The 25,276-nt window shown below is 41.3% G+C and overlaps 1 protein-coding gene across 3 annotated transcripts in view; it reads right to left on the bottom strand.

Annotated features, from left to right (window-relative positions):
* GRAMD1C (GRAM domain containing 1C) overlaps positions 1-17,013 on the bottom strand; it is a 99,468-nt gene extending 82,455 nt beyond the window's left edge. Inside the window, exon 1 of one of the 3 annotated variants that reach the window (XM_070369517.1) lies at positions 16,859-17,013. In XM_070369517.1, the coding sequence (XP_070225618.1) occupies positions 16,859-16,885 (27 nt within the window). In that variant the 5' untranslated portion in view covers positions 16,886-17,013. The remainder of the gene's footprint in view (positions 1-16,858) is intronic. The other 2 variants (XM_070369536.1, XM_070369522.1) reach the window with 2 other exon arrangements.
* Positions 17,014-25,276: the final 8,263 nt, after the last annotated feature.

Below are 25,276 nucleotides of genomic sequence, written 5' to 3'. Positions count from 1 at the left end.
CTTCATTCAGGGAATGAAGGTCCCTGAAGTGCAGCCAAAAAAAATTTTTTTTAATGGAAAAATAGTATTTATCTCAAACTACAAGTGGAAAAAAAAAGAGGAAAAAAAGGAAAAGTTAGTAGGGATAGAACGAAGGTGTTAATTCTACATAAGAGGAGGAAATGTTTAAAGTACTTATAATGCTGGTTCAGATGTCAATGGGCTTCCCTGGTGGCTCAGACAGTCAAGAATCTGCCTGCAATGCAGAGGACCTGGGTTCAATCCCTGGGTCGGGAAGAACCCCTTGGAGAAGGGAATGGCTATCCACTCCAGCAATCTTGCCTGGAGAATGCCATGGACAGAGGAGTCAGGTGGGCTACAGCCCTTAGAGTTGCAAAGAGTTGGACATGACTGAATGACTAACACTTTCACACACTTTTTTCCAGATGTCAATACTCCATACCCTTATTTTTACTGACTATCTTTAGGTCATTTTACTACTTTACTACTTATTACTAAGTAACATCTTGAGCAGAGAAATAATGCAATTAAAATAATGTCATGACTGAGAAAAGTATGACTACAGTCATAGAAGCTCACTCTGGTACTTTGACATGAAGTTTTTGAAGGACTAACATGCTATTTATTGAATCTCTTTCTGCTCACTCATAAAGTATTAAATCCAAGTCCCAAAACTTTATGAAAGATGAACTACAGTAAATCCCAGTTTCTCCCACCAACCCAAGCCCAAGTTTAGACAGATAAGCTTCCTTGTCTTCAACCTGCCCTTCCACAGAGGGTAAAACTCTTCAAGAGACATGGCTTTATAAAGAGTTCTCAGTTCTAATTTCTACAAATCAGAAAGGTACCATCCTCTATCCCAGTGTGGCCATTAAACCTTTGGCTACTGAGACTAATAAACTCCTCAGGGCTGCCTTGGCATACATTCATATGCTCACAAATCTGATAATCAGTTCCCTCTTAACCTTTAGCCCATAGGTATTTCCCTTGTTACCTGTGAGCCCAGAAAAGCATTTGATTACAAATATGTTTGTAACATTTCATCCAGAATTTCTAGGTACTTTGTAGCAAAAGAGCTTTTAAGTTAGATAGTCCTCTCTCCATACTGTCAAAAGTGTTAGTTCCTATTCTTTATAATTAAGTCTAAAAGTGTTCAGAGACATAGATATTTCAAACAATATCTTCAATTAAAATTTTTAATTTCCTAAAATATGCTTTAATGCAACAGAAATTGGAAAATTAGTTTAATCTTTTCAATTTCCAAAGTGAAAATCCAAAATATCATTTTAGCTTGAAAAAAAGTCAAGATATGTTGTAAAGGACAATGTATTATAGGAAGCCTCTTCTCCAAAGTTGCCAGAGTATGTTATAAACATACTAATTAATCCTCTTGGGCATTTTAAAACAATTTTTACAGGGAAGCATTAATTAATCATCATGATGTACATATAGACCAGGACTGTGGCAAGTTTCATCCCCCACAAGTGGAAAAGTTCACCTGTGAATAACAATACTATGATCACACCATAAGTCAAGGACAAAGCACACAAGAAAGACTTCGATTTCCTGTACAATCAGAAAAACTAGACCATGACCTAGAAAAAAATCAAATCCAAATATTTTTACTAAAACATAGGGGAAGGCAATGGCACCCCACTCTAGTACTCTTGCCTGGAAAATGCCATGGACGGAGGAGCCTGGTGGGCTGCAGTCCATGGGGTCACTAAGAGCCGGACACAACTGAGCAACTTCACTTTCACTTTTCCCTTTCATGCATTGGAGAAGAAAATGGCAACCCACTCCAGTGTTCTTGCCTGGAGAATCCCAGGGATGGGGGAGCCTGGTGGGCTGCCACCTCTGGGGTTGCACAGAGTCGGACACGACTGAAGTGACTTAGCAGCAGCAGGCATACTATTTATTTGTACATAGGCTTCCCTGTGGCTCAGTGGTAAAGAATCTGCCTGTGATGCAGGAGACAAAGAGACACAGGTTTCATCCCTGGGTCAGAAAGAGCCCCTGGAAGAGGGCATGGCAACCCACTCTAGTATTCTTGCCTAGAGAATCCCACAGATAGAGGGGCCTGGCAGGCTATAGTCCGTGGGGCCTCAAAGTGTCAGACAAAACTGAAGCAGCTCAGCATGCATGCATATACAAGTGACAAATATTTTTATTTTTTTCATTTCTGTCTTTATTTATATTTAACTATGTTTCCATTTTAGACAGCACCATAAAAAGTGAAGAAATTGATTGTCAAGTTCATGCTTTCTCCTACTTCCTTGCTTGGTTTACATGCACCTTGCCTTTTTTACCCCCTAAGTCCCTTATGATTTTTTTTTTTCACTTTACAATATTGTATTGGTTTTGCCATACATCAACATGTATCCGCCATGGGTGTACACATGTTCCCCATCCTGAACCCCCCTCCCACCTCCCTCCCCATATCATCCCTCTGGGTCATCCCAATGCACCAGCCCCAAGCTTCCTGTATCCTCATTCGAACCTGGACTGGCGATTCGTTTCTTATATGATATTATACATATTTTAATGCCATTCTCCCAAATCATTCCCCCACCCCCACAGAGTCCAAAAGATTGTTCTATACACCTTTGTCTCTTTTGCTGTCTCACATACAGGGTTGTCGTTACCATCTTTCTAAATTCCATATATATGCATTAGTATACTGTATTGGTGTTTTTCTTTCTGGCTTACTTCACTCTGTATAATAGGCTCCAGTTTCATCCACCTCATTAGAACTGATTCAAATGTATTCTTTTTAATGGCTGAGTAATATTCCATTGTGTATATGTACCAAGCTTTCTTATCCATTCATCTGCTGATAGACATCTAGGTTGCTTCCATGTCCTGGCTATTATAAACAGTGCTGCGATGAACATTGGGGTACACGTGTCTCTTTCAATTCTGGTTTCTTCGGTGTGTATGCCCAGCAGTGGGATTGCTGGGTCATATGGCAGTTCTATTTCCAGTTTTTTAAGGAATCTCCACACTGTTCTCCATAGTGGCTGTACTAGTTTGAATTCCCACCAACAGTGTGAGAGGGTTCCCTTTTCTCCACATCCTCTCCAGCATTTACTGCTTGTAGACTTTTGGATTGCTGCCATTCTGACTGGTGTGAAATGGTACCTCATTGTGGTTTTGATTTGCATTTCTCTGATAATGAGTGATGTTGAGCATCTTTCCATGTGTTTGTTAGCCATCTGTATGTCTTCTTTAGAGAAATGTCTGTTTAGTTCTTTGGCCCATTTTTTGATTGGGTCGTTTATTTTTCTGGAATTGAGCTGCAGGAGTTGCTTGTATATTTTTGAGATTAGTTGTTTGTCAGTTGCTTCATTTGCTATTATTTTCTCCCATTCTGAAGGCTCTTTTCACCTTGCTTATAGTTTCTTTTGTTGTGCAGAAGCTTTTAATTTTAATTATATCCCATTTGTTTATAAAATTGACAAACCATTAGCCAGACTCATCAAGACACAAAGGGAGAAAAATAAAATCAATAAAATTAGAAATGAAAATGGAGAGATCACAACAGACAACACACAAACACAAAGGATCATAAGAGACTACTATCAGCAATTATATGCCAATAAAATGGACAACGTGGAAGAAATAGACAAATTCTTAGAAAAGTACAACTTTCCAAAACTGAACCAGGAAGAAATAGAAAATCTTAACAGACCCATCACAAGCACGGACAAATATTTTTAAATGCAAACTTAATAGTAATGAAATACCAAGGTACAAAAGACTGCTTAATATTATAGTAAGTACTTAACCCAAAGCATTAATACTTGTATTAAAAAAAAATCCAGTAAAGGATGTCATCTTATAAACCTACATAACAGAAAATTTCTTTCTCTACTCCCAATAGAGGCGAGCTCTGCATCACTAAGAGGTTTTACTAAATAAATGTTTCTGCTGCAGAGCTCTGTATGCTTTTCCTCTGGGACCTAATCCATGGGGAATACATCATTACTTTCGTCAGGAAAGAAAATAAGGGTTTTGACTTGGGTTTTTCTTTCCTTTGGCTATATTTCTAAGAATTTTTAAAAATAGTTTCATTTATTTCTTCTTTTGGCTATGCTGGGTCTTCGCTGCTATGTGGGCTTTTCTCTAGTTGTGGAGAGTGAGGGCTACTCTCTGGTTGCAGTGTGCAGGTTTCTCATTGTGGCGGCTTCTCTTATTGCAGAGCACGGGTTCTAGGACACATGGGCTCAGTAATTGTGGCTCTCAGGCTCTAGAGCACAGGCTCAACAGTTGTGGTGCGTGGTCACAGTTGTTGCTCTGTGGCATGTGAGACCTTCCTGGACCAGGGATCGAAACCATCTCTGCTGCACTGGCAGGTAGCTTCTTTACCACTGAGCCACCAGGGAAGCCCTTTGCTATGTATTTTTCCTGTTAAAGGGCAAAGCACAAATATTTACTTGCTATTAACTTCATTTTAAATTTAATTTCTTCATTTCACATAATTTTTACTGTTACATTAGGATTTAAAAATTAATGATAAAACTCATCCCTCATATACTAGGATTAAATACTTTCATTTTAAAATTAAAAAAATTAAACAAATAAAACAAGATTCCTATGTTTGTAAGATGGAAATCAAAAATTGGTAGCTGGTGATTTCATCTATTGCTGTGGTGATTTAAAGTCCTATTATCAGAAAGACACTTAATAGCCAGATTGTTAAGTAGCATAAGAACAGATAGATAGGGCCTAAAAGAAATCAACCTGGGGCTGGGGAAGGGGAGACAATAAACTTTGGTTCACTTTAGTGTATCCTCTCATTTTCACCATTTTTTTTCTTTTGGTGTGGGGAAGCAGCAAGACAATTTTCCAATATGACAAATACTATGTCTCCTTATCTAGAACTTTTCAGTCTTTTTACCACTGGGACAATGTTAAGGGAAGGTGTTCCCCATGTAACATACTTTCTTTCAGGACTGTAAATTATGAGCGCTTGCTAGCCATAACCCTCTTCCGTGATTCAACACACACTCTTTCGTGATTGAAGACATAGCTGCAATACTATGGCCCAATGTCTAATTTTACAAGTGAAGCACCTGAGGCCAAACAGGTTAAGCAACATAGTCAAGAGCACTACACAGTGAGATCACCAGGGGCAGAGCACACAATCCACCCGAGGTGTTTTCTTCCTCATCTCCAATCTGTTCAACTGTATCATGTTACTCTCTAAACTCACTTCAGTTAGCACGCCAAGTTTCCACTGCAGGGGGCACAGGTTTGATCCCTGGTTGGGAAACTAAGAAACCACATGCCGTAGCTTGCCCCAAACCCCGCCCCCCCAATTTTTTTCAGTAAGGTAAAACTAAACATAAATTCAGTACAGTTAGATCAACACAGGTAGTCAGGCCAGAAGACACGAGGTATTCCACATGAGTGAATGTTTCAGATTCCTGGGGCTTAACTCTCTACCTACCGAAACTTTATAGAGCAAACAATCTTCTTTGGTAGAAACTTTCCCAAAGTGAAAAGGCCCAAATCTAGATTCCTCAGATGTTCTGGTGAAAGAGTTCTGTGCTCGCGCTCAGTCACTTCAGTCATGTCCGACTCTTTGCAACGCCAATGGACTGTAGCCCACCAGGCTTCTCTGTCCATGGGATTCTCCAGGCAGGAATTCTGGAGTGGGTTGCCGTTCCCTTCTCCAGGGGATCTTCCTGACCCAGGGGTTGAACCTGTGTCTCCTGCGTCTCCTGTACTGCAGGCAGATTCTTTACAACTGAGCCACTGAGGAAGCTCAGACACTCTTCTAATTCTTTGCTAACTACCAGGTCATGTGCCTCATGAATATTTTCCTGTTACGCTCTTGGTCTTCCTTGTGTTAATTCTGGATCCCTCAGTGAACCTCGCCATCTTACTGCCCTCATTCTGATAGGGACAGAGTAAAGGGACAAAGTAGGTGATTAAAACATTAATCCCACTAGGGGATTGTAAGTAGGAAAAACATGGGAGACCCTTTAAGTTAATGATTACTCAGGAAAGCAGGTCTGCTTAACCACAAAACCAAGCAGGCTTGTTTGGCAACAAGACAATGCAACGGAAGCATGAGACAAGCCCCAAACAATAAAACCATGACAGCATGAGACCCACATCCTGCTCAGTGAGCTCAGTAAGTCAAGACATGCTCTCTGCACACATACTACTAGGAAACAATAATTTGTTGACCTAGCTTTACCATGTAGGGACAGAAAAACTCCCCTGCCCAACCTGGAGGAGGAGCTGATGATGGAAGTATGACGTCCATTCAAGAATGACATTCAAGTAAGTTCTCGAGGTGGCACCCTCTCGCCCGCTTGCCTATAAGCTTCACAAGTGTTCCTAGTCTAATAAATCACTTCTTATCTATCACTTTGCCTCTCACTGAATTATTTCTGCACTGAGACATAAAGGACTGGAGCTCTTCAGAGTCCCCACCCCCACGCCACCCAAAGCACCACCCAATGGTTTCACATTTCAATTCAACCCCTACTTTATTGCCAGGAGAACATGAAAATGGCAAATGAAGTGAGTGGTGGTAGCATACGGATTTAAAATGGCAGAGGGGAAAAAATGTACTATTTATTTTCCAGACGTCTTAACCTTCATTTTGAACAGTTACAGTGCTATATTAGAGTCAATGATCTGCACAGACCTTTGGCTGTCACATTGAGAGGCTCAGGTTCCTAAACTCCCTGAGCGACTCCTGTCATCTCTTGTTATCACCAAATAATTCAGGTCTCAAATAATCTATTCAACTACCCAATGGGAATCTTCTTATTTAGGCTTATAAAGAAAAATCAATAATAAAGAAATCCCATATGAAGGCTTAGGGACTCTCCTCTTACAAGATCCATCGGTGTGAACTCTCATTTAGGTATTCAGGTTCTTTTTTGTTTCTATTTGCTTATAAGTTGTTGACAGTTCTGGTTTCTGGATAGATGACCTTTGGAAAGGTCAGTAAAACTTCTGAGATGTCATTTGTCATTGTTTAGTCACTAAGTTGTGTCCTACTCTTTGTGACCATGGACTGTAGCACACTAGGCTCCGCCATCCTCTACTATCTCCTGGAGTTTCTTCAAATTCATGTCCATTGAGTCAGTAATGCTATCTAGCCATCTCATCCTCTGCCATCCCCTTCTCCTTTTGTCTTCAGTCTTTCCCAGCATCAGGGTCTTTTCCAATGAGTCGGCTCTTCATATCAGGTGGCCAAAGTATTGGAGCTTCAGCTTCACTATCAGTCCTTTCAATGAATATTCAGGGTTGATTTCCTCTAGAATTGACTGGTTTGATCTCCGTGCTGTCCAGGGGACTCTCTCAATAGTCTTCTCCAGAACCACAGTTCAAAAGCATCAATTTTTTGGCGCCTTCTTTTGGTCCACCCTCACATCCATACATGACTGGAAAAACTTTAATTTTGACTCTATGGATCTTCATCAGCAAAGTGATGTCTCTGCTTTTTAATACATTGTCTAGGTCTGTCATAGTTAAAAAGTTCAGTTTTAAGCCAGCTTTTCCACTCTACTCTTTCACCTTCATCAAGAGGCTCTTTAGTTTCTCTTACCTCTCTTGGCATTAGAGTTGTATCAACTGAGGTTGTTGATGTAACTCCCATCAATCTTGATTCCAGCTTGTGATTCCTCCAGCCTGGCATTTCATATGATGTACTTGGCATAGAAGTTAAATAAGCAAGGTGACAATATACAGCCTTGTCTTACTCCTTTCCCAATTTTGAACCAGTCCACTGTTTCATGTCCAGTTCTAACTGTTGCTTCTTGACCTGCATACAGGTTTCTCAGGAGACAGGTAAGGTGATCAAATTTTCCACAGTTTATTGTGATGCACACAGTCAAAGGCTTTAGCATCGTCAATGAAGCAGAAGCAGATATTTTTCTGGAATTCCCTTGCTTTGTCTTTGATCCAATGAATGTTGGCAATTTGATCTCTGGTTCTTCTGCATCTTTGAAACCCAGCTTGTATATCTGGAAGTTCTCAGCAGATATACCACTGAAGCCTAGCTTGAAGGATTTTATGTATAACCTTGCTAACATGTGAACTGAGTACAATTGTATGGTAGTTTAAACATTCTTTGGCATTGCCCTTCTTTGGGATTGGAATCAAAACTTATCTTTTCCAGTCCTGTGGCCACTGCTGAGTTTTCCAAATCTGCAGACATACTGAGTGCAGCACTTTAACAGCATCATCTTTTAGGATTTTAAATAGCTCAGCTAGAATTCTGTTTGCTTCTTATGATGGTTCTGGTTTCTGGAAAAGTGACCTTTGGAAAGGTCAGTAAAATTTATGAGATGTTATATTTGTCTCTAAATCTATTTCATGTGAATTCATATAAAAATTCCTCAAAGTGTTCACAATCATCACAGAGACTTAAATTGGGCCAAAGTGGACATTCAGCACTAAATCAGTGCTTCTAAAACTTGAATGTACATACAAATCACCTGGAAATCTTGTAAAAATGACAATTCTGTTCCAGTAAGTGCAAGGTTGGGCCCATGACTCTGCATTTCTAATCAAGTGTTGCCAAGTCTGCTGGGTCAATATACCAACGAGTAGTAAAGCTCAGAACAAAGCTCTATTTCTCTCTTTCCTTCTATTTCTAAATCCTCTCATTCATTTGCTTTTTTCTTTTCTTGCTTTACCCTTTTTGATGCTTTAGGTCTGTCATGGTAACTATTTAGCCCTTGGAGTTATAAAGGCTTTCCAAACAATAACGTAAGCTATAAAACCCAATGCAGAAAGGAAAAAATACTACAACAGTCAAACTTTCTCAAAATGTGATCAAAACAATGTAATCAACATAGAGGACATATTTTTTTAGGTTGTGCACTTATTTGTATATTTCTTAGCAACCAAATATTTTCCTTAGGGATATGGTTCAAAAAATCTTAAGTTTTCCAATAGGAAGGAAGAATGTGTTATTAATGTTAAGATTCAACAGCATTCAATAAATGAGCTGCTAATTATGAACAGAATGATGGTGCTTAAACTGATCCTTATACCTATTAATATCTTTTTTAGTCTACTCTAAACTTATGAGAAATTCTGCTCCCAAGTATGCTTGATCAAGAGATGAGCTTTCTTAATGAACTACTATTGAAACTATATATGGCTTAGAATCTTATATAAATTTCACTTCCAGTGGCATTACACCAGATTGTATCAAATGGCTCATAACTGTCATAGGATTTAGCATGAGTCCGTTAAAATAATAACTGCAAGCATTCACATGGTAACAGAAATGTTGTTCTTACAAAAGACTGCGCTCCTAATCAAGAAGCAGGAATCTCATTTCACAGTAGGGAAACCTGAAGCATATCCAGGATATGCAACCAGGTGAGCACCGTGCAAACAGAATATGAAACTTCCAGTTTTAAAACCTATCTTAAAATCATTATACACTACAGGCCAAACATTGTTAAACTTCCTTTTAGGTTCAGGAACCAATTCTTTCAATCAAATTTATGTAAAATGGCTGGCTTCTCAGTAACACTGAGAACTATAGTTTCTGTGTAATACTAGTCTCTTGCCAATATAAGGAGCAACAATGTAAGTGGAATCCATTTCTGTGGTGCAGATTTCTCCCAGGGAAACTGAAGCAGGCGGTTCCAACTCCATCAAACCAGACAACAGTGCCTTCTAGTGGCAAAGCAGAGTATAATCAGAAATGTCTTTGGGGCTCTAGATTAAAACTCAAATATCTAAAATGTAGAAGCTAATAAGAAAATATTATAAATACTATAAGAATGGCTACGGACAAAGAAATCTTGCATTTAAGGTTAAAATGAAGATATAAGAAAGAAAATAAATTACCCAAAAGCTCCAGTCACCACTCCAATTATACATATTAGGCCCTGTTTTTTAGCTGACACTATATCCCTCTCATCCACAAGTGGAGTAGGATTTTCCTCTAATTCTTCCTTAACTCAGCGGCAAAGCTTGAATTCCTTTCATTTCTTACCTGGAAATAAGTATCAAACAATTTAAATTACGTACTGAGAAATGCTCATTTTAAAAAGAAAACAATAAATGCTCAAAATACACAGATTATTGTGAAAAGGACAATATTTATGATTTTAGAAAACAGTAATTAATATGTTTTTGCTTCTGCAGTTCATGTATTCATACACACATCATATATTTTCCAATTACTACTATTTATTAGGTAATTTAGTTTCTACTGGAGATTCAAAAATGAGTAAAACACAAAGTCCTTAGCCTCCAGAAGTTCAGTCAGCTACAGTAACAATTAGACAGTAAAAATAATAATAATAATAATAATGAATACAATGTAATGAGGGTAACCATTGGTTCAACCTCTTTGGAGAATAATTTGCAATGCAACTGGTTTGAAATGGGTATAGATGTACTACAATTCATCAATTTAATGTGCACATGAGGTCAACAATGTTTCTAATACAAAGAAAGTGGAAACAACCTTACTGCCCATTGGTAAGGAAACTGGTAAATTAACTCTGATTTATACCAACAGTGAAAGAAATAAATGAATCCAGTATCTCAACCAGGCACTACCCTCAATATAGAGTGCTTATGTGCACACGCTACTCATGTCCTACTCTTTTGCGACCCCATGGACTATAGACTGCCAGGCTCCTCTGTCCATGGGATTTTCCAGGCGAGAATACTGGAGTGGATTGTCATTTCCAACTCCAGGGTATCTTCCCAACTCAGGGATTGAACCGGTGTCTCCTGCATCTCCTGCATTGGCAGACAGATTCTTGACCACCACCAGTACCACCTCAGTGCTTAGGGAAAAGATTATATCCAGTACAAGATATGGGCCCATGAGGTGGTCACTCATGAAAGCAGTCCCTATGGAGCTAAAAAAGAGAGAAAAGGGAGGTGAAGTGGCATCTGTTATAAGAGCACAAAGCTCACCAGGACTCTTAAATACCACTGCCACTACTGCAGCCACAACCTATGCCTCTTTGAACAAAAATGCTGATCCTCAGGGTTACAGGGAAAAGCACCCACAGAACCCACATAGCACAGCAAAGGGTAATTCAAACTCAACTTATGTGGGTGGGAGGGAGGCAGAAGAGAGAGTGGATACATGTATACATATAGCTGATTCACCCTGTTGTACAGCAGAAACTAGCAAAACTAATACAACATTGTAAAGCAATTATACTCCTATTTTTAAAAAACAAAATGAGCTCTGACTTAAAAAATAATAAACTTAAGCTTGAGTTTCCTAAGTTCTATGAAGTAAACACTGCCATGGGTGAAGCCCCAAACCCTGGTGATACTGATTTGAGGTTCTCTGGAGGAAGAAACTTATAAATATAAATAGAGAGGACCCCCTCTACCCAAAGTACATTCACTAACCACCAAAAAAAGAGAGAGAAAGAGAGAAACACAGATGTATACAGGAAGAAGAAACAAGTACACAAAATAATTGAAACAGAAGTCCACAATTTGACTTAGTTGGAAATCCAAAATGTATTAAAATAATTTCTACAATAAAATTCTACAGCATAGAGTTTTTAAATATATACAACTATTTTTTATTGAAACATAGTTAATTTGCATTATTGTGTCAGTTTCAGGTATAAGGCAAAATGATTCAGTTATATATCTATATTCTTTTTCAGATTCCTTTCCATTATTGGCTATTATAAAATACTGAATAAAGTTCCCTGTGTTATACTGTAGATCCTTTTTGTTTATCAATTTTATATATAGCAGTATGCATATGTTAATCCCAACCTTCTAATTTATCTCTTCCTACCTCCCCACCCTGCTCTCCCCTTTGGTAACCATAAAATTGTTTTCTATTTCTGTGAGTCTATTTCTGTTTTGTAAATAATTTTTTTTTTTTCTTTTAGATTCTACATATAAGTGACATTGTATGATTTTTGTCTTTTTCTGTCTGATTTCATTTAATATGATGATCTCTAGGTACACCCATGTTGCTGCAAATGGCATTATTTCATTCTTTTCCATGCCTGAGTAGTACATTGTATACATGTACCACTTCTTCCTTATCCATTTATCTGGACATTTAGGATGTTTCCGTGTCTTGGCTATTGTAAATAGTGCTGCTATGAACACTGGGGTGCATGTATCTTTTCGAATTAGAGTTTTCTCCAAATATATGCCCATGAGTGGGATTTACAGCATAGGTTTTGAATGAACTTCAACACCTGCTAAAATGCACTGACTGGCAAATCTTCATGACTTTAGTCAATACTGGGCTCAAACTACAGTTATTCCTGAAGATTTACAGAACTAAATCTAAACAAGCTACTCTCTATAATCTTAGGGAAATACTCAACATAAAATGGGCAACAAATATGTATGTCTCACCTTAACTACCAGAACTACCTTCCCTACATTCTCCCTGATCACAGAACACATTGTCCTAAAATATCATGCAGTAGCAAAGGATGCTCTGATCCAATGAGTAATAAATCTAAATCAAGTCTTTGGAGCTTGCAAAACGGCTTTTATAAAGGTGAGACCCTCTGGACTACCCTCAACTCTAGTTAAAACAGTTAACATAGCTCAATGTAAAATAAAACAAGGCCTTCAAAGATTGAGATTTATTATACAAGACCCAATTAGTGAAAGAGGAATTATCCTTATTGTTTCTCTACTTAGCAGCCCAGTGTGGCCTGGTAAAGATGGAATGAAGAATAGTGCCTCACAGTTGATGAGTGTATCTCTGATGCTATGGTCCTACCCATGAAGGTCCCTCTATCCAATACTATTAAAGTTACTGACACCATCCAATCAGAAACTGATAAATATTCGGATGCTGCAAGTTTGATAAACACGTTCTGTTCAGTGACCTCTTGGTCACAGTGTGCCTTCCCCTCCAGGGGGTCACGATATACCTTTACCTGGCTACACGCAGGGTATCTCAAAACCCTTGCCACTCCATACAGCCTTTACAGGTAACTGTATCCAAGTCTCTCCCGGAGCACAGGATTGATGTTACATTCTCCTCTAAGGTCATTCTTTTGATACACTCCTTCAGGACATACAAATACTCATGAAAAGAACATGGGTCATTGCTCCACACATAGTATAAGGCCTGCTACTTTGGTTAAATTCCTGAAAACTATTTGGTAAACCAAGGCCGACTCCATCCCTGATAATGTCAAGAAACAACATTAAAACAAGTCCAACAGGGAACTATGTTAAATATCCTGTGATAAATCATAATGGAAAAGAATATTAAAAAATGAAACTGAATCACTTTGCTGTACAGCAGAAATTAACACAACACTGTAGATCAAGTATACATGAATAAAATAAGTTAAATTAAAAAAAAAACACAAATCCAACATCTTTTAGGTCCTTTTGGATTCTGGAGGTGATGTATTAGTTGTTCACAAATTCTACTTAAGCCTGTTTATGTTGTTACTTGCAGGTCAGTCCACCCTGAACAGGGCTCCCTCTCAAAAAAGATTCTGAAAGTTGTCAAAATTATAATATAACAGACATTCCCAGCAGTGCTACTTCCTCCCCCACCACCCCCAAACACACACACAAGCACATACACAGGCACACAAAGAATCCTTCACTGTAGATACTTTAGCAGCCTCTCTTCATGACTCCCGGAGTCTCTGAACCACTCATGATGCCTCTAAGTTGTCCACAGGCTTCTAATGCAACAATCTCCTTACCCCTACACAATATGTCATTTGAACAGCAATGACTGACAGCACACTGGACGCCCCTAGAAGCAGAGGCTCTTAAGCTCTGAACCTACCCACCACACCCAGCTGCCCATCCGGGCAGCAGGACCTTGCAAGCTCAGCACAGCCACCGTGTTGGTCTCCTTGCTGCAGGACAGAATCAAATCTGGGCCTCCCAACATATCTCACCTACTGGCAGGCATGGCCTCCCCTGTTCTCACTCCTTTGTCATTTGTCATGGGACAAGAAGAGGTCACCCCTCTCTCACACCCTTTGAATACCTGGAGACCAATTTGGATTCAACTGAGTGAAAAGCAGTAGGTACTCAACACTTTAAACTCCTATTGTTAGTCTGATGGTCACACCTGCTGTTTGGTGGACAGCGTCAATACCCCTCCACAGGCTGGAGCTCACTGGAGACCACCGCTTTTCATCCTTTAACCAGGATGTCCCTGATGCAGGAAAGGACCCAGAGGTCAGCAAAACTGACTGAACTGCCCACAGTTATCTTAACCCTGAATGCTCCAGCCAACAACTGGCTTTATCTGCACATTTTTACAGACTCTTGGGCCATGCCTAACAGTGGCACCATTTGGAATAAAGAACTCTGGAACTCTCTTGTTTTCAGATACTCAAAATATAAATCAAGGTCACAAGTGTTGATACATATACTAAAGCCACAATAAAAGGCCTCGCCAGAACACTCTTTATCCCCATCAAGAGTTCCAGACATTCCTAACAGTGGCCAAGGTACTCATTTTATTCCTCAAAATACACATCACTGGACTCCTGAACAAGGTATTCAATGGCACTTTTATTTTCCTTACTGACTTCAGTCTCTAGGCCTCATACAAGAGCCAGGATGGCTTACTTAAGTTCAAAATTCAACTAAGTGAAAAATGATACATTTCAGTCATCAGTCAGACATCAAGTGTAAATTATAATGAGTCTCATTCAATCTTTTCATGTTTGCCTGAAGACAGTTTTAAACCTCACCCCTCCGTCTTCCTCCCTGTCTCTCAAATGCACAAGTTGGTAAAAAAAAAAAAAAAGTCTGGGTGCCCTTTCTTTTGGTGTGGATGCCAGAGTCAAACAAAGCAACAATCTGTGCACAGGCAGGAACCCTTGACCCCAGCCCCAACTGCCACAAAAGCCCAGAGCCAGCCTCATTCCCTTGTCCTTCCAAGTCACCTTGGATCTGCTTAAGAAGACTGTCCTGTTCTTCCCTCTTTGCTATGAACTATGTCCTTCACTAAGTAATAAGCCTTTATATATAAGTAATAAACCTCTTCATGGGGTGTGTGTGTGTCAGGTGTGTGTGTGTGTGTGTGTGTGCTCATCAGTTTCCATCTCCAAATCAAATGTTGAGTAGGAGTCCATTCTGGCTTTACCGAGTGGCCACAATAGAATCTTATCTCTCTAAGGTATCAGCTGCGAGGTCATTGGCAGTCAGTTAACCTCCCTAAGCTTCCCTGGTGGTTCAGATGGTAAAGAAACTGCCTGCAATGCAGGAGACCCCGGTTTGATCCCTGGGTCGGGAGGATCCCCTGGAGTAAGAAACGGCAATCCACTCCAGTATTCTTGCCTGTGAGATCCCATGGACAGAGGAGCCTGGCCGGCTACAGTCCATGGGATAGCAAAGAGTCGGACAGGACTGAGCGACTAACACTTTCACTTTCACCTAACTTCTCTAAATCTGCTTTCTCCACTCTACAGTCGGGGCAACAACTCTCTGTAGTCTAGACAATAAGCTCATTGAGAACAGGGATCATGTCTGTGTTGCTCACCATTTGTGCCAAACACGCAGTACCTGGAACACAGTTTAAGGAATGACTGCTTCTGCTACTGCTAAGTCATTTCAGTCGTGTCCGACTCTGCGACCCCATAGACAGTAGCCCACCAGGCTCCGCCGTCCCTGGGATTCTCCAGGCAAGAACACTGGAGTGGGTTGCCATTTCCTTCTCCAATGCATTAAAGTGAAAAGTGAAAGTAAAGTCGCTCAGTCGTGTCCGACTCTTAGTGACCCCATTGACTGCAGCCTACCAGGCTCCTCCGCCCATGGGATTTTCCAAGCAAGAGTACTGGAGTGGGGTGCCATCGCCTTCTCCAGAATGACTGCTTGGCCTCATGAATATCTTACCTGGTCCATTTCACCATTAGGTTCTGAGAATCAGTTAAAATACCAAGTCCACTCATTTGTTCATCCAACAATTATTTGAATGCCTCTACCGTTTTGTAAACTGTAAAATGCTCTCGATTAAAAGGTCTCTGTGATTCTCTTAAAGTAAAATACATACATACACACAACCAGTGTAAAAGCAATGAGGACAGTGTTCAGAAATGCAAGTACTCCTGCAACAAAAGTGGGCTTTCACCCTTAAGATTAATCAGCAAGTCCTTCCGTTAATCAGATAAGATAGTAAACAAATAACCAAGGTAGTTGAAACCGAAAACGTGGTTCACACCACACCGTGATTTAAACTATCTAGAGTTCTGAGCTGGTGAAGGCAATGGCACCCCACTCCAGTAGTCTTGCCTGGAAAATCCCATGGACGGAGGAGCCTGGTGGGCTGCAGTCCATGGGGTCGCGAAAAGTCGGACACGACTGAGCGACTTCACTTTCACTTTTTACTTTCATGCATTGGAGAAGGAAATGGCAACCCACTCCAGTGTTCTTGCCTGGAGAATCCCAGGGACGGCGGAGCCTGGTGGGCTGCCGTCTATGGGGTCGCACAGAGTCGGACACGACTGAAGCGACTTAGCAGCAGCAGCAGCAGAGTTCTGAGCCCTTTAATCAAGAGCTGAGAGTTAAGGGAACGTCGTGAGGCTGGATCATCCTGATACGGGATCAGAATCACGACAGCGGGGCCTGAGGTTTGGATTAGGACGTTTCAGGACCCAATGCCACACTCCACGCCCCCGAGAAGCCAGTCTTCTCCCCTAGAAAAGCAGACCTCCCCCATCGCCCAGAGGGAAAGGCTCCGGGAAGCACAGGAAACCGTTTCCTCGGTAACAACTTTGCAAATTACTCCAATGAGCAACAAGAAAAAGAAAGGGAAAAAGAGGAAATAATTTTCACAATCTGAGAGGGTTTTAAAAACCTTCGCGAAGAGAACTGCCAGGTAAAGCACCCGCTTGGGAACTCGTCCCAGAATAGCGCCGCTTACCTGGCAGACAGTCAGGGCGCCTTCCATCGCGGATCCCTCCGCCGCCGAGTACCGCGCACGCGCGCCCCGCGGGGAGGGGGCGGCCAGGCGCGCGCCCCACGCCTTCTCCCGGCGCGCGCTCTGGGATCCTGGCCCCGGGAGTCTCGCACGCCAGCTCTCCGAGGGGGCACCTTGGGTCTCCTCGGGGTGTCTGGCGCCCTCTGGGGGCCGCTCAGGACTCCCAGCCTCCACCCCCACTCCCGTCCCTCAGGATGTACTGTTGTTAGGCAGCAGGCTGAGTCAACCTTTGGGTGTCCTGAGCGTGACGGCGGCGTAAACTTTGCCAAGCGTGGCTGAGAAACACCATAGCTGTGGTTTCTCTTCCATAAAAATACCCAGGAGGACTTCAAAGTGTATTGACAGGTGCCCCGTGGGGACTCGTCAGAGACATTTGGAAGAGGATTCTAGTTGGCTTGAGAGAGATGACCTCTTCCAAACTGGTTTACCAACTCGTGTATGAGAATCAAGGGTTAACGCAGAAAGGTTTTTGGTGGCCACGCGCTCACGGGAACTGGATTTGGAGAAGCTTTCTCTGGAGGCGAATCCATGCGAGGTCCAGAACACTGGACTGTCCGTTGCTGCGTGTCACTACCTTACTTCACAGTATGGACTCACTGTCATCTGTGAGTCATTGCAACTCAAGTGTGTCAGGACAACTCACCGTTTTGTGACACAGAACACTTTATTCCATGAGAAAGCCTTCAGAAGCATCCTAGTTCTGGAAATGAATGCAGTGTTTTGGACCCTCTCCCAGGGTCACTGTTGGTGGCAACCTCAAGGATAATTAAAGCCAGATGTTGGTGGCTGTATTAAAGAGATGTAATTTTTTTGGATGTTTGAATGGTTTATTTATTGCTTTCCAGGTGGTTACAGTGGTAAAGAATCCACCTACCAAGCAGGAAACCCGGATTTGATCCCTGGGTTGGGAAGATCCCCTGGAGTAGGAAATGGCAACCCACTACAGTATTCTTAAATGGGAAATCCCATGCATAGAGCGGCCTGGTGGGCTACAGTCCATGGGGTCACAAAGAGTAGGACAGGACTGAGCAACTAAGCATTCCTGTATTTACTAGGAATCAGGACGAGTCCCTGTCCATACCTAGCTCTCAACCTCAAATGCCTGTGCCTACTATGACACGGCTTCTAGCACAAGTCACTTCTCCCAAAGCCTCCACTCTACTCACCATACATACCATGCTCTAGAGTGCGAAAAAGGGAATTGCATGGCAAGGGCTTGTTCCTTCAAATCTTCGATGGAATTTATTGATAAAAAGCTATTGACTGTTGCAGATCCTAGTTCCAAAAAAGCTATAAATGACATTTCTAGAACTCTAGAACAATTGAGAAATACTGAATATGAAATGTTTATTAGAGCTAGTGTTACAAAATAATGAATGATGCAGATAAATTTATTGATATTTATTTATGGATAATACTTTTGGTTTTGTTGGAAAATATCTTTATTAATAGAAAATTTGTGCTCAAGAATTTCGGAGGGAAGTGTCATGATATCTACCACATGATTTCAAATGCTTCAAAAAAGATAGATGCCAGACAGTGGATGTGTCCCCTCAAATTCATGAACTGACACCTAATCCCCTTTCACCATGTGAAGATGCAGGGAGAAGAGGGCAGTCTGTGAGCAGGATGTGGGCTCTCATCAGACACAGAATCTGCTGTTGTCTTGAGCTTAAGCTTCCCAGACTCCACAACCCTGAGAAATAAATGTTTGTTGTTTAAGCCGCACAGTCCATGGTATTTTGTTATAGCAACTCAGATAGACTGAGACAATAGATAGATAGCAAAATAGCAAAATGGTAACAACATCAATGTGACAAGTATACCACTGTTCAGTGAGTCTTTTTCTGTACCTTTGGAAATAATCATAATGTAAAGTTGAGGAGGTTGACTTTTTTTTCCACAAAAAGTCAGATGTCAGGTGCTGAGTGTATTTTTAAACTAAGGCAATGGCACCCCACTTCAGTACTCTTGCCTGGAAAACCCCATGGACGGAGGAGCCTGTTAGGCTGCAATCCATGGGGTTGCTAAGTGCCGGACACGACTGAGCAACTTCACTTTCACTTTTCACTTTCATGCATTGGAGAAGGAAATGGCAATCCACTCCAGTGTTCTTGCCTGGAGAATCTCAGGGACGGGGGAGCCTGGTGGGCTGCCGTCAATGGGGTCGCACAGAGTCGGACATGACTGAAGTGACTTAGCATAGCATACATGCTAAGGGGCTTCCTTGGTGGCTCAGATGGTAAGGAATCTGTCTGCAATGCAGGAGACCAGGTTCAATCCCTGGAGATTGAATCTCCAGGAAGATTCCCTGGAGAAGGAAATGGCAACCCACTCCAGTTTTCTTGCCTGAAAAATCCCATGGACAGAGAAGCCTGGCAGGCTACAGTCCATGGGGTCATAAAGAGTTGGACATGACTGAGTGACTAACACTTTCACTTTTCACTTTTATACATGCTAAAGGAGAAATTACTTAATAAGATAATCAAGACAGAATAGGTCCTGATCCTTATCCTGCAAAACTGTGCATAAGCTGTGTTTTCCTTCAGTGCTGTATACAAGAACAGGCTGAAGAAAAAATGGCTGCCTATTCTTTGAACTAGAAGCCACACCAAGAATTCTTCTTTGGATTGAGAGAGTTTAATAGTGTCAGTATTTTTAATGGTACTTTAATGGTAAGCTGAATGTGATCAGTATACAAAGTATTTTTTAACTATTTAAATTTTTCTAAATTTTGAAATAATTTCACATAAAAGTTGCAAATATGTTACAATAACCTTTTCCCAAACCATTTGAGAGTCAACTATCAACTCAGAATACTTTGGTGAATATTTTATGTACAAGGACACTCTCCTAAACAGTCCCAATGTGACCAACAAAATTGAGAAATTAACATGGTATTACCACCTTCTAATTCTCACATGCCATTAAAATTCTACCGATTGTCCCAATAATGTCCTTTATGGCAAAAGAATCTAGTCCCAAATCATGTTACAATTAGTTGCCGTACCTCCTGTATGTAATATGTGCAATATTAAACCTGTCAATCTGTCCTCTGCACAGACCCCTCCTCATCCATCCCTCCCTAACACCCCTTGGCCAGCCATGGCAGTCACTGCATCCTTCACTGTCCCCACCCTGCTCTCGTCCTGAAACCCCTCACAGTGATGCCCCCATTAAATAGTTTAAACTATTTGCAAAGGCTGAAAAGATGAAAATCATCTGACAAAGGAATGAAGTTGTGCTGAACGAATCACTATTTAGGTTTTAGACCCAATTTACAGTGGATGGTATTGTTTTTTAAAAAATGAAATGTATAAGAAAAAGAAGAGACGTGAATATCAAATTTCTGCAAAGGTAAAGATTAGCAAGATTTAATAAATAATATAGAAGATATCATAAAAGAAAGATTAACAGAGTTCATTAAAATGTAAAATTCCAAAGGTAAAAAAATAACATGTTTTTTAAAAGCTAAAAGCTTGGTATCTTTATGTGAATAGAAATTTATTAAACATTAAGACACACAACATGGATGAATCTCAAGAACATAATATTGAGTTAAAGAAGTGAGTCAGAAAATACGGTAAGATTCAGTTGATAACATTTCAAAACATCTAAAACCAAACAGTACACTGTAAATAAGTTAAAGGACACAAATATAATAAAACTCTAAAAAGAAGCAAAAAAAGTGAGAAATAGTTTCCCTTTGAGAGGGGTTAGAATCAGGAAGTGCATAGGGAGCTTCAGACTGGCAGAGATATAAAAATGTTTGTTGTATAGTCATTCTGGTTACCTTACACATATATATGTGTGTGTGTGGGTGTGTATTCTATTATGTAATTGATCTTCAGTGGCCTCAGAATGCAACTTCTTGAAACGGGGCTTCGGTTCCTGGCCAGAGATTGCAGTCTGGGCGCCGTGATGAGAACACTGAATCCTAGCCACTAGACTAGTGGTCAATAACAAGGTCCTGGCTCTTCAGCCTTGCAAAAGAAGAATCCCCATAAAGAAGGAAAGTAGCAAAACAAGTCAAGTGTTAATTAGAAGGAAAAGAGTACAGTACGTGAGGATAGACACATGGGTGGGCTCGGAGAGTTGCACTCTCATGGTAGTTTGAATCACTTTTATGGGCATTTCTTCCAGGTTTCCTTTGGCCAATCTTTTTTTCTTTTTACAAATTTATTTATTTGCCTGTGCTGGGTCTTAGTTGCAGCATGCAGGATCTTTGTTGTGGTGGGATCCAAAGTGCATGGGCTCAGTAGTTGTAGCCTGTGGGCTCTCTGATTATGGTGCATGGGCTTAGTGCCCCACAGCATGTGGGATCTTAATTCCCTGATCAGGGATTGAACCCATGTCCCCTGCATTGGAAGGTGGATTCTTAACCACTAGCCCATCAGGGAAGTCCTTGCCCAATCATTTTGATTTGCCTGGTTCAGAGTCCACATTTGGTATATATCAGTGTCCTCCCATATGTTCACATGCCTCTCTCAGCCAAGATAGATTCTACCGAAGAGGCCTATGGGAAATTAGTATCACTTAGCATCACTCCCTTTTTGACTTCCAAGAAGTCTTTCTATGCCTGTGTGGTTGGGGAAGTCTCCTGACTTCAAGAATGAGAAATATATGGTTTCTTATCTTCTATCTGGCCAGGGCTCATCCTCCTCCCTCAATTGTCCTGTTATTTTTGTCTTGGAGAATCTACTCTGGTGGCAGGGGGGATCTACCTCCTGCCTCACAATTATTCTATCTAATCCATATTCAATAAAAGTAATTAAAAAAATAAGATCTTTCATAGGTAAAATGAACAAAGGGTATGAGTAAATGATTCCATTGGCCAGGCAGAACAAATGGCCGGCCCTGAAGTAAAAATTGTCTGGGTTCAAATTTTGGCTCCACCATGTATTAGCAACTCATCTAATCTTTTCTTATGTATGTTCTTATTGGATACACAGAGACAGTAACAGTACTATATTAACTTAGGCTGCCATAACAATATAGCCCAGACTGAGTGTTCTAAACAACAGAAATGTATCTTCTCACAGTTCTGAAGGCTAAAAGTGCAAGGCCAAGGTCCCACTGAATTCAGTTTCTGATAAGGACTCTCTTCCTGGCTTTGTGGAAGTTCTCTTCAGATTGCATTAAAGCAGCCCTGACAGCCAGGAGATGGCCTGGCACTGATAGCCAGGTCACAATGTTCAGTCAGTTCAGTCGCTCAGTCGTGTCCAACTCTGCAACCCCATGGACTGCAGCACGCCAGGCCTCCCTGTCCATCACCAACTCCCAGAGTTTACCCAAACTCATGTCCATTGAGTCAGTGATGCCATCCAACCGTCTCATCCTCTGTCATCCCCTTCTCCTCCTGCCCTCAATCTTTCCCAGCATCAGGGTCTTTTCCAAAGAGTCAGCTGTTTGTATCAGGTGGCCAAAGTATTGGAGTTTCACCTTCAACATCAGTCCCTCCAATGAACACCCAGGACTGATCTCCTTTAGGATGGACTGGTTGGATCTCCTTGCAGTCCAAGGGACTCTCAAGAGTCTTCTCCAACACCACAGTTCAAAAGCATCAATTCTTCGATGCTTAGCTTTCTTTATAGTCCAACTCTCACATCCATACATGACTACTGAAAAAACCAGAGCCTTGACTAGACGGACTTTTGTTGACCAAGTAATATCTCTGCTTTTTAATATGCTGTCTAGGTTGGTCATAACTTTCCTTCCAAGGAGTAAGCATCTTTTAATTTCACGGCTGCAGTCACCATCTGCAGTGATTTTGGAGCCCCAAAAAATAAAGTCAGTCACTGTTTCCACTGTTTCCCCATGTATTAGCCATGAGTGACAGGACCAGATGCCATGATCTTAGTTTTCTGAATGTTGAGCTGTAAGCCAACTTTTTCACTCTCCTCTTTTACTTTCATCAAGAGGCTCTTTAGTTCTTCTTCACTTTCTGCCATAAGGGTAGTGTCATCTGCATATCTGAGGTTATTGATATTTCTCCCAGCAATCTTGATTCTAGCTTGTGCTTCTTCTAGCCCAGCGTTTCTCATGATGTACTCTGCATATAAGTTAAATAAGCAGGGTGACAATACACAATGTTCTGTCAAACCTAAAAAATTTCATACAACACCAGGGTTAAACAAAGCCACTCTGTGACCATGGTGAATGAAAGTCACTCAGTCATGTCCAATTCTTTATGATCCCATGAACTGTATGTAGCCTGCCAGTCTCTTCTGCCCATGGAATTCTCCTGGCCAGAATATTGGAGTGGGTAGCTTTTCCTTCTCCAGAGGATCTTTCCAACCCAGGGATCAAACCCAGGTCTGCTGCACTGCGGGCAGATTCTTCACCATCTGAGCCAGCAGAGAAATCCAAGAATACTGGAGTGGGTAGCCTATCCCTTCTCCAGAGGATCTTCCTGAACCAAGAATAAAATCAGGGTCTCTCGCATTGCAAGAGGATTCTTTACCAGCTGAGCTAACAGGGAAGCCCGTGGTAGAGCAAGACAAAATCAAGGCCATTCCATAGTCACGTCTGCATGCTTGGTTGTATCTGACTCTTTGTGACCCTATGGACTATAACCCACCAGGCTCCTCTGTCCATGGAATTCTCCAGGCAAGAATACTGGAGTTGGTTGTCATTTCCTTCTCCAGCAGACCTTCCCAACCCCCAGGGATTGAATCCAGGTCTCCTGCATTGCAGGCAGAGATTCTTTACCATCTGAGTAACTAGTGCCTCTTTAAAAAAATACTAAAAAGTACTCAGTTTCTCTCAGAATAAAAGAAATCACTCTGAAATATCATTTTCACCTGCTCGATTGACAAAGTACAAACATTTGATAACACATTCTGTTGACAAATCTGTTGGGCATACAGGAACTCTCATGGTGACAGTGTAAAGTAATATGACACTTCGGCGATAGCTGTAAAAAATCACAAAATGCAGATACAGCAATTCCATTTCTGGGCTTTTTCCTATGTATTTAATTGCATGCATGCAAAAAACATGCTGTTATTCACTGGAGAATTATTTGCATCATCAAAAATTGAAAATAAATGTTCATCAGTGATGGCCTGGCTAAATAAACTATGCCCATCTACCTACTGGCATTCTAGGCTGAAAGTTTTTTTAAGAATGAGAGGAAGATTTCTATGTTATATACCTATCAACTATACTTTAATTTTTAAAAAAAAGAGTGAGAAGGAGTAACACGAACAAAAATGGCAGAGTAGGGAATTCTGAAAGTCTGACCTTTACAAAAGCAACAATTAAGCTGGCAAAAACGGTCAGGACCTACTTATTCAGAACTCTGGAATCCAACTGAAAGTTTACAATAGTCAGGGGAATGCTTAATTAAGAAAAAGCAGCTGAGTCTCAGTAAGAGAGCTTTGTGACATTTTCATTTACTCCTCAGGTACCACCCCCTGCTTCAGAATAACCCACATCCCTAGAACTGGTCCGTCCCTACTATTAGAGGAGTCGCACAGAACTTATTAAAGAAATGTGGGTTTTGTTTTGACCTGCCTTGGCGGCTCCTTGAAGGAACATCTCAAGGATTTGCCTTATTTCACCTAACTCAGAACTCTGCTAGGACTCTACCTAAACAGAGGGGAAGAGGGTAGGATTTACGGAAAACATTTGAAGGTAAATAGTGTAGTGTGTGTGTGTGTGTGTGTGTGTGTGTGTGTGTGCTCAGTCGTGTCTGACTTTTTGTGACCCCATGGACTGAGGCCTGTCAGTCTCTTCTGTCCATGGGATTTTCCGCACAAGAATACTGGAGAGGATTGCCATTTCCTTCTCCAGAGGATTTTCCTGACCCAGGGATCAAACCCATGTCTCTTGCACTTCCTGCATTGGCAGGCAACTTCTTTACCACTGAGCCACCTGGGAAACTCTAAATAGAGTACTAGCCACTGCCATCTGGGACAAGAGAAAAGAGTTGAGGCAAACAATGGACAATCTGAGAAGTTTTGGAGGAAAGGCTAGGGAATAAGAGTTTTAAAACCTCTCACAAATTCCAGGGAACCTAGAAAGTCACACACACACACATTCAGAGCTTGGAGCATGCACTGCTGCTAAGTCACTTCAGTTGTGTCTGACTCTGTGTGACCCCATAGAAGGCAGCCCACCAAGCTCTGCCGTCTCTGGGATTCTCCAGGCAAGAACACTGGAGTGGGTTGCCATTTCCTTCTCCAATGCATGAAAGTGAAAAGTGAAAGTGAAGTTGCTCAGTCATGTCTGACTCTTTGTGACCCCATGGACTGCAGCCCACCAGGCTCCTCCGTCCATGGGATTTTCCAGGCAAGAGTACTGGAGTGGGTTGCCATTGCCTTCTCCTGGAGCATGCACAGAAAAGACCTAAGGCCC

Source organism: Bos mutus, chromosome 1 (genome assembly GCF_027580195.1).
Source record: "Bos mutus isolate GX-2022 chromosome 1, NWIPB_WYAK_1.1, whole genome shotgun sequence".
NCBI lineage: Eukaryota > Metazoa > Chordata > Mammalia > Artiodactyla > Bovidae > Bos > Bos mutus.
The sequence above is the reverse complement of the archived record's forward strand: the minus strand, read 5'-3'. Positions and strand labels throughout refer to the sequence as shown.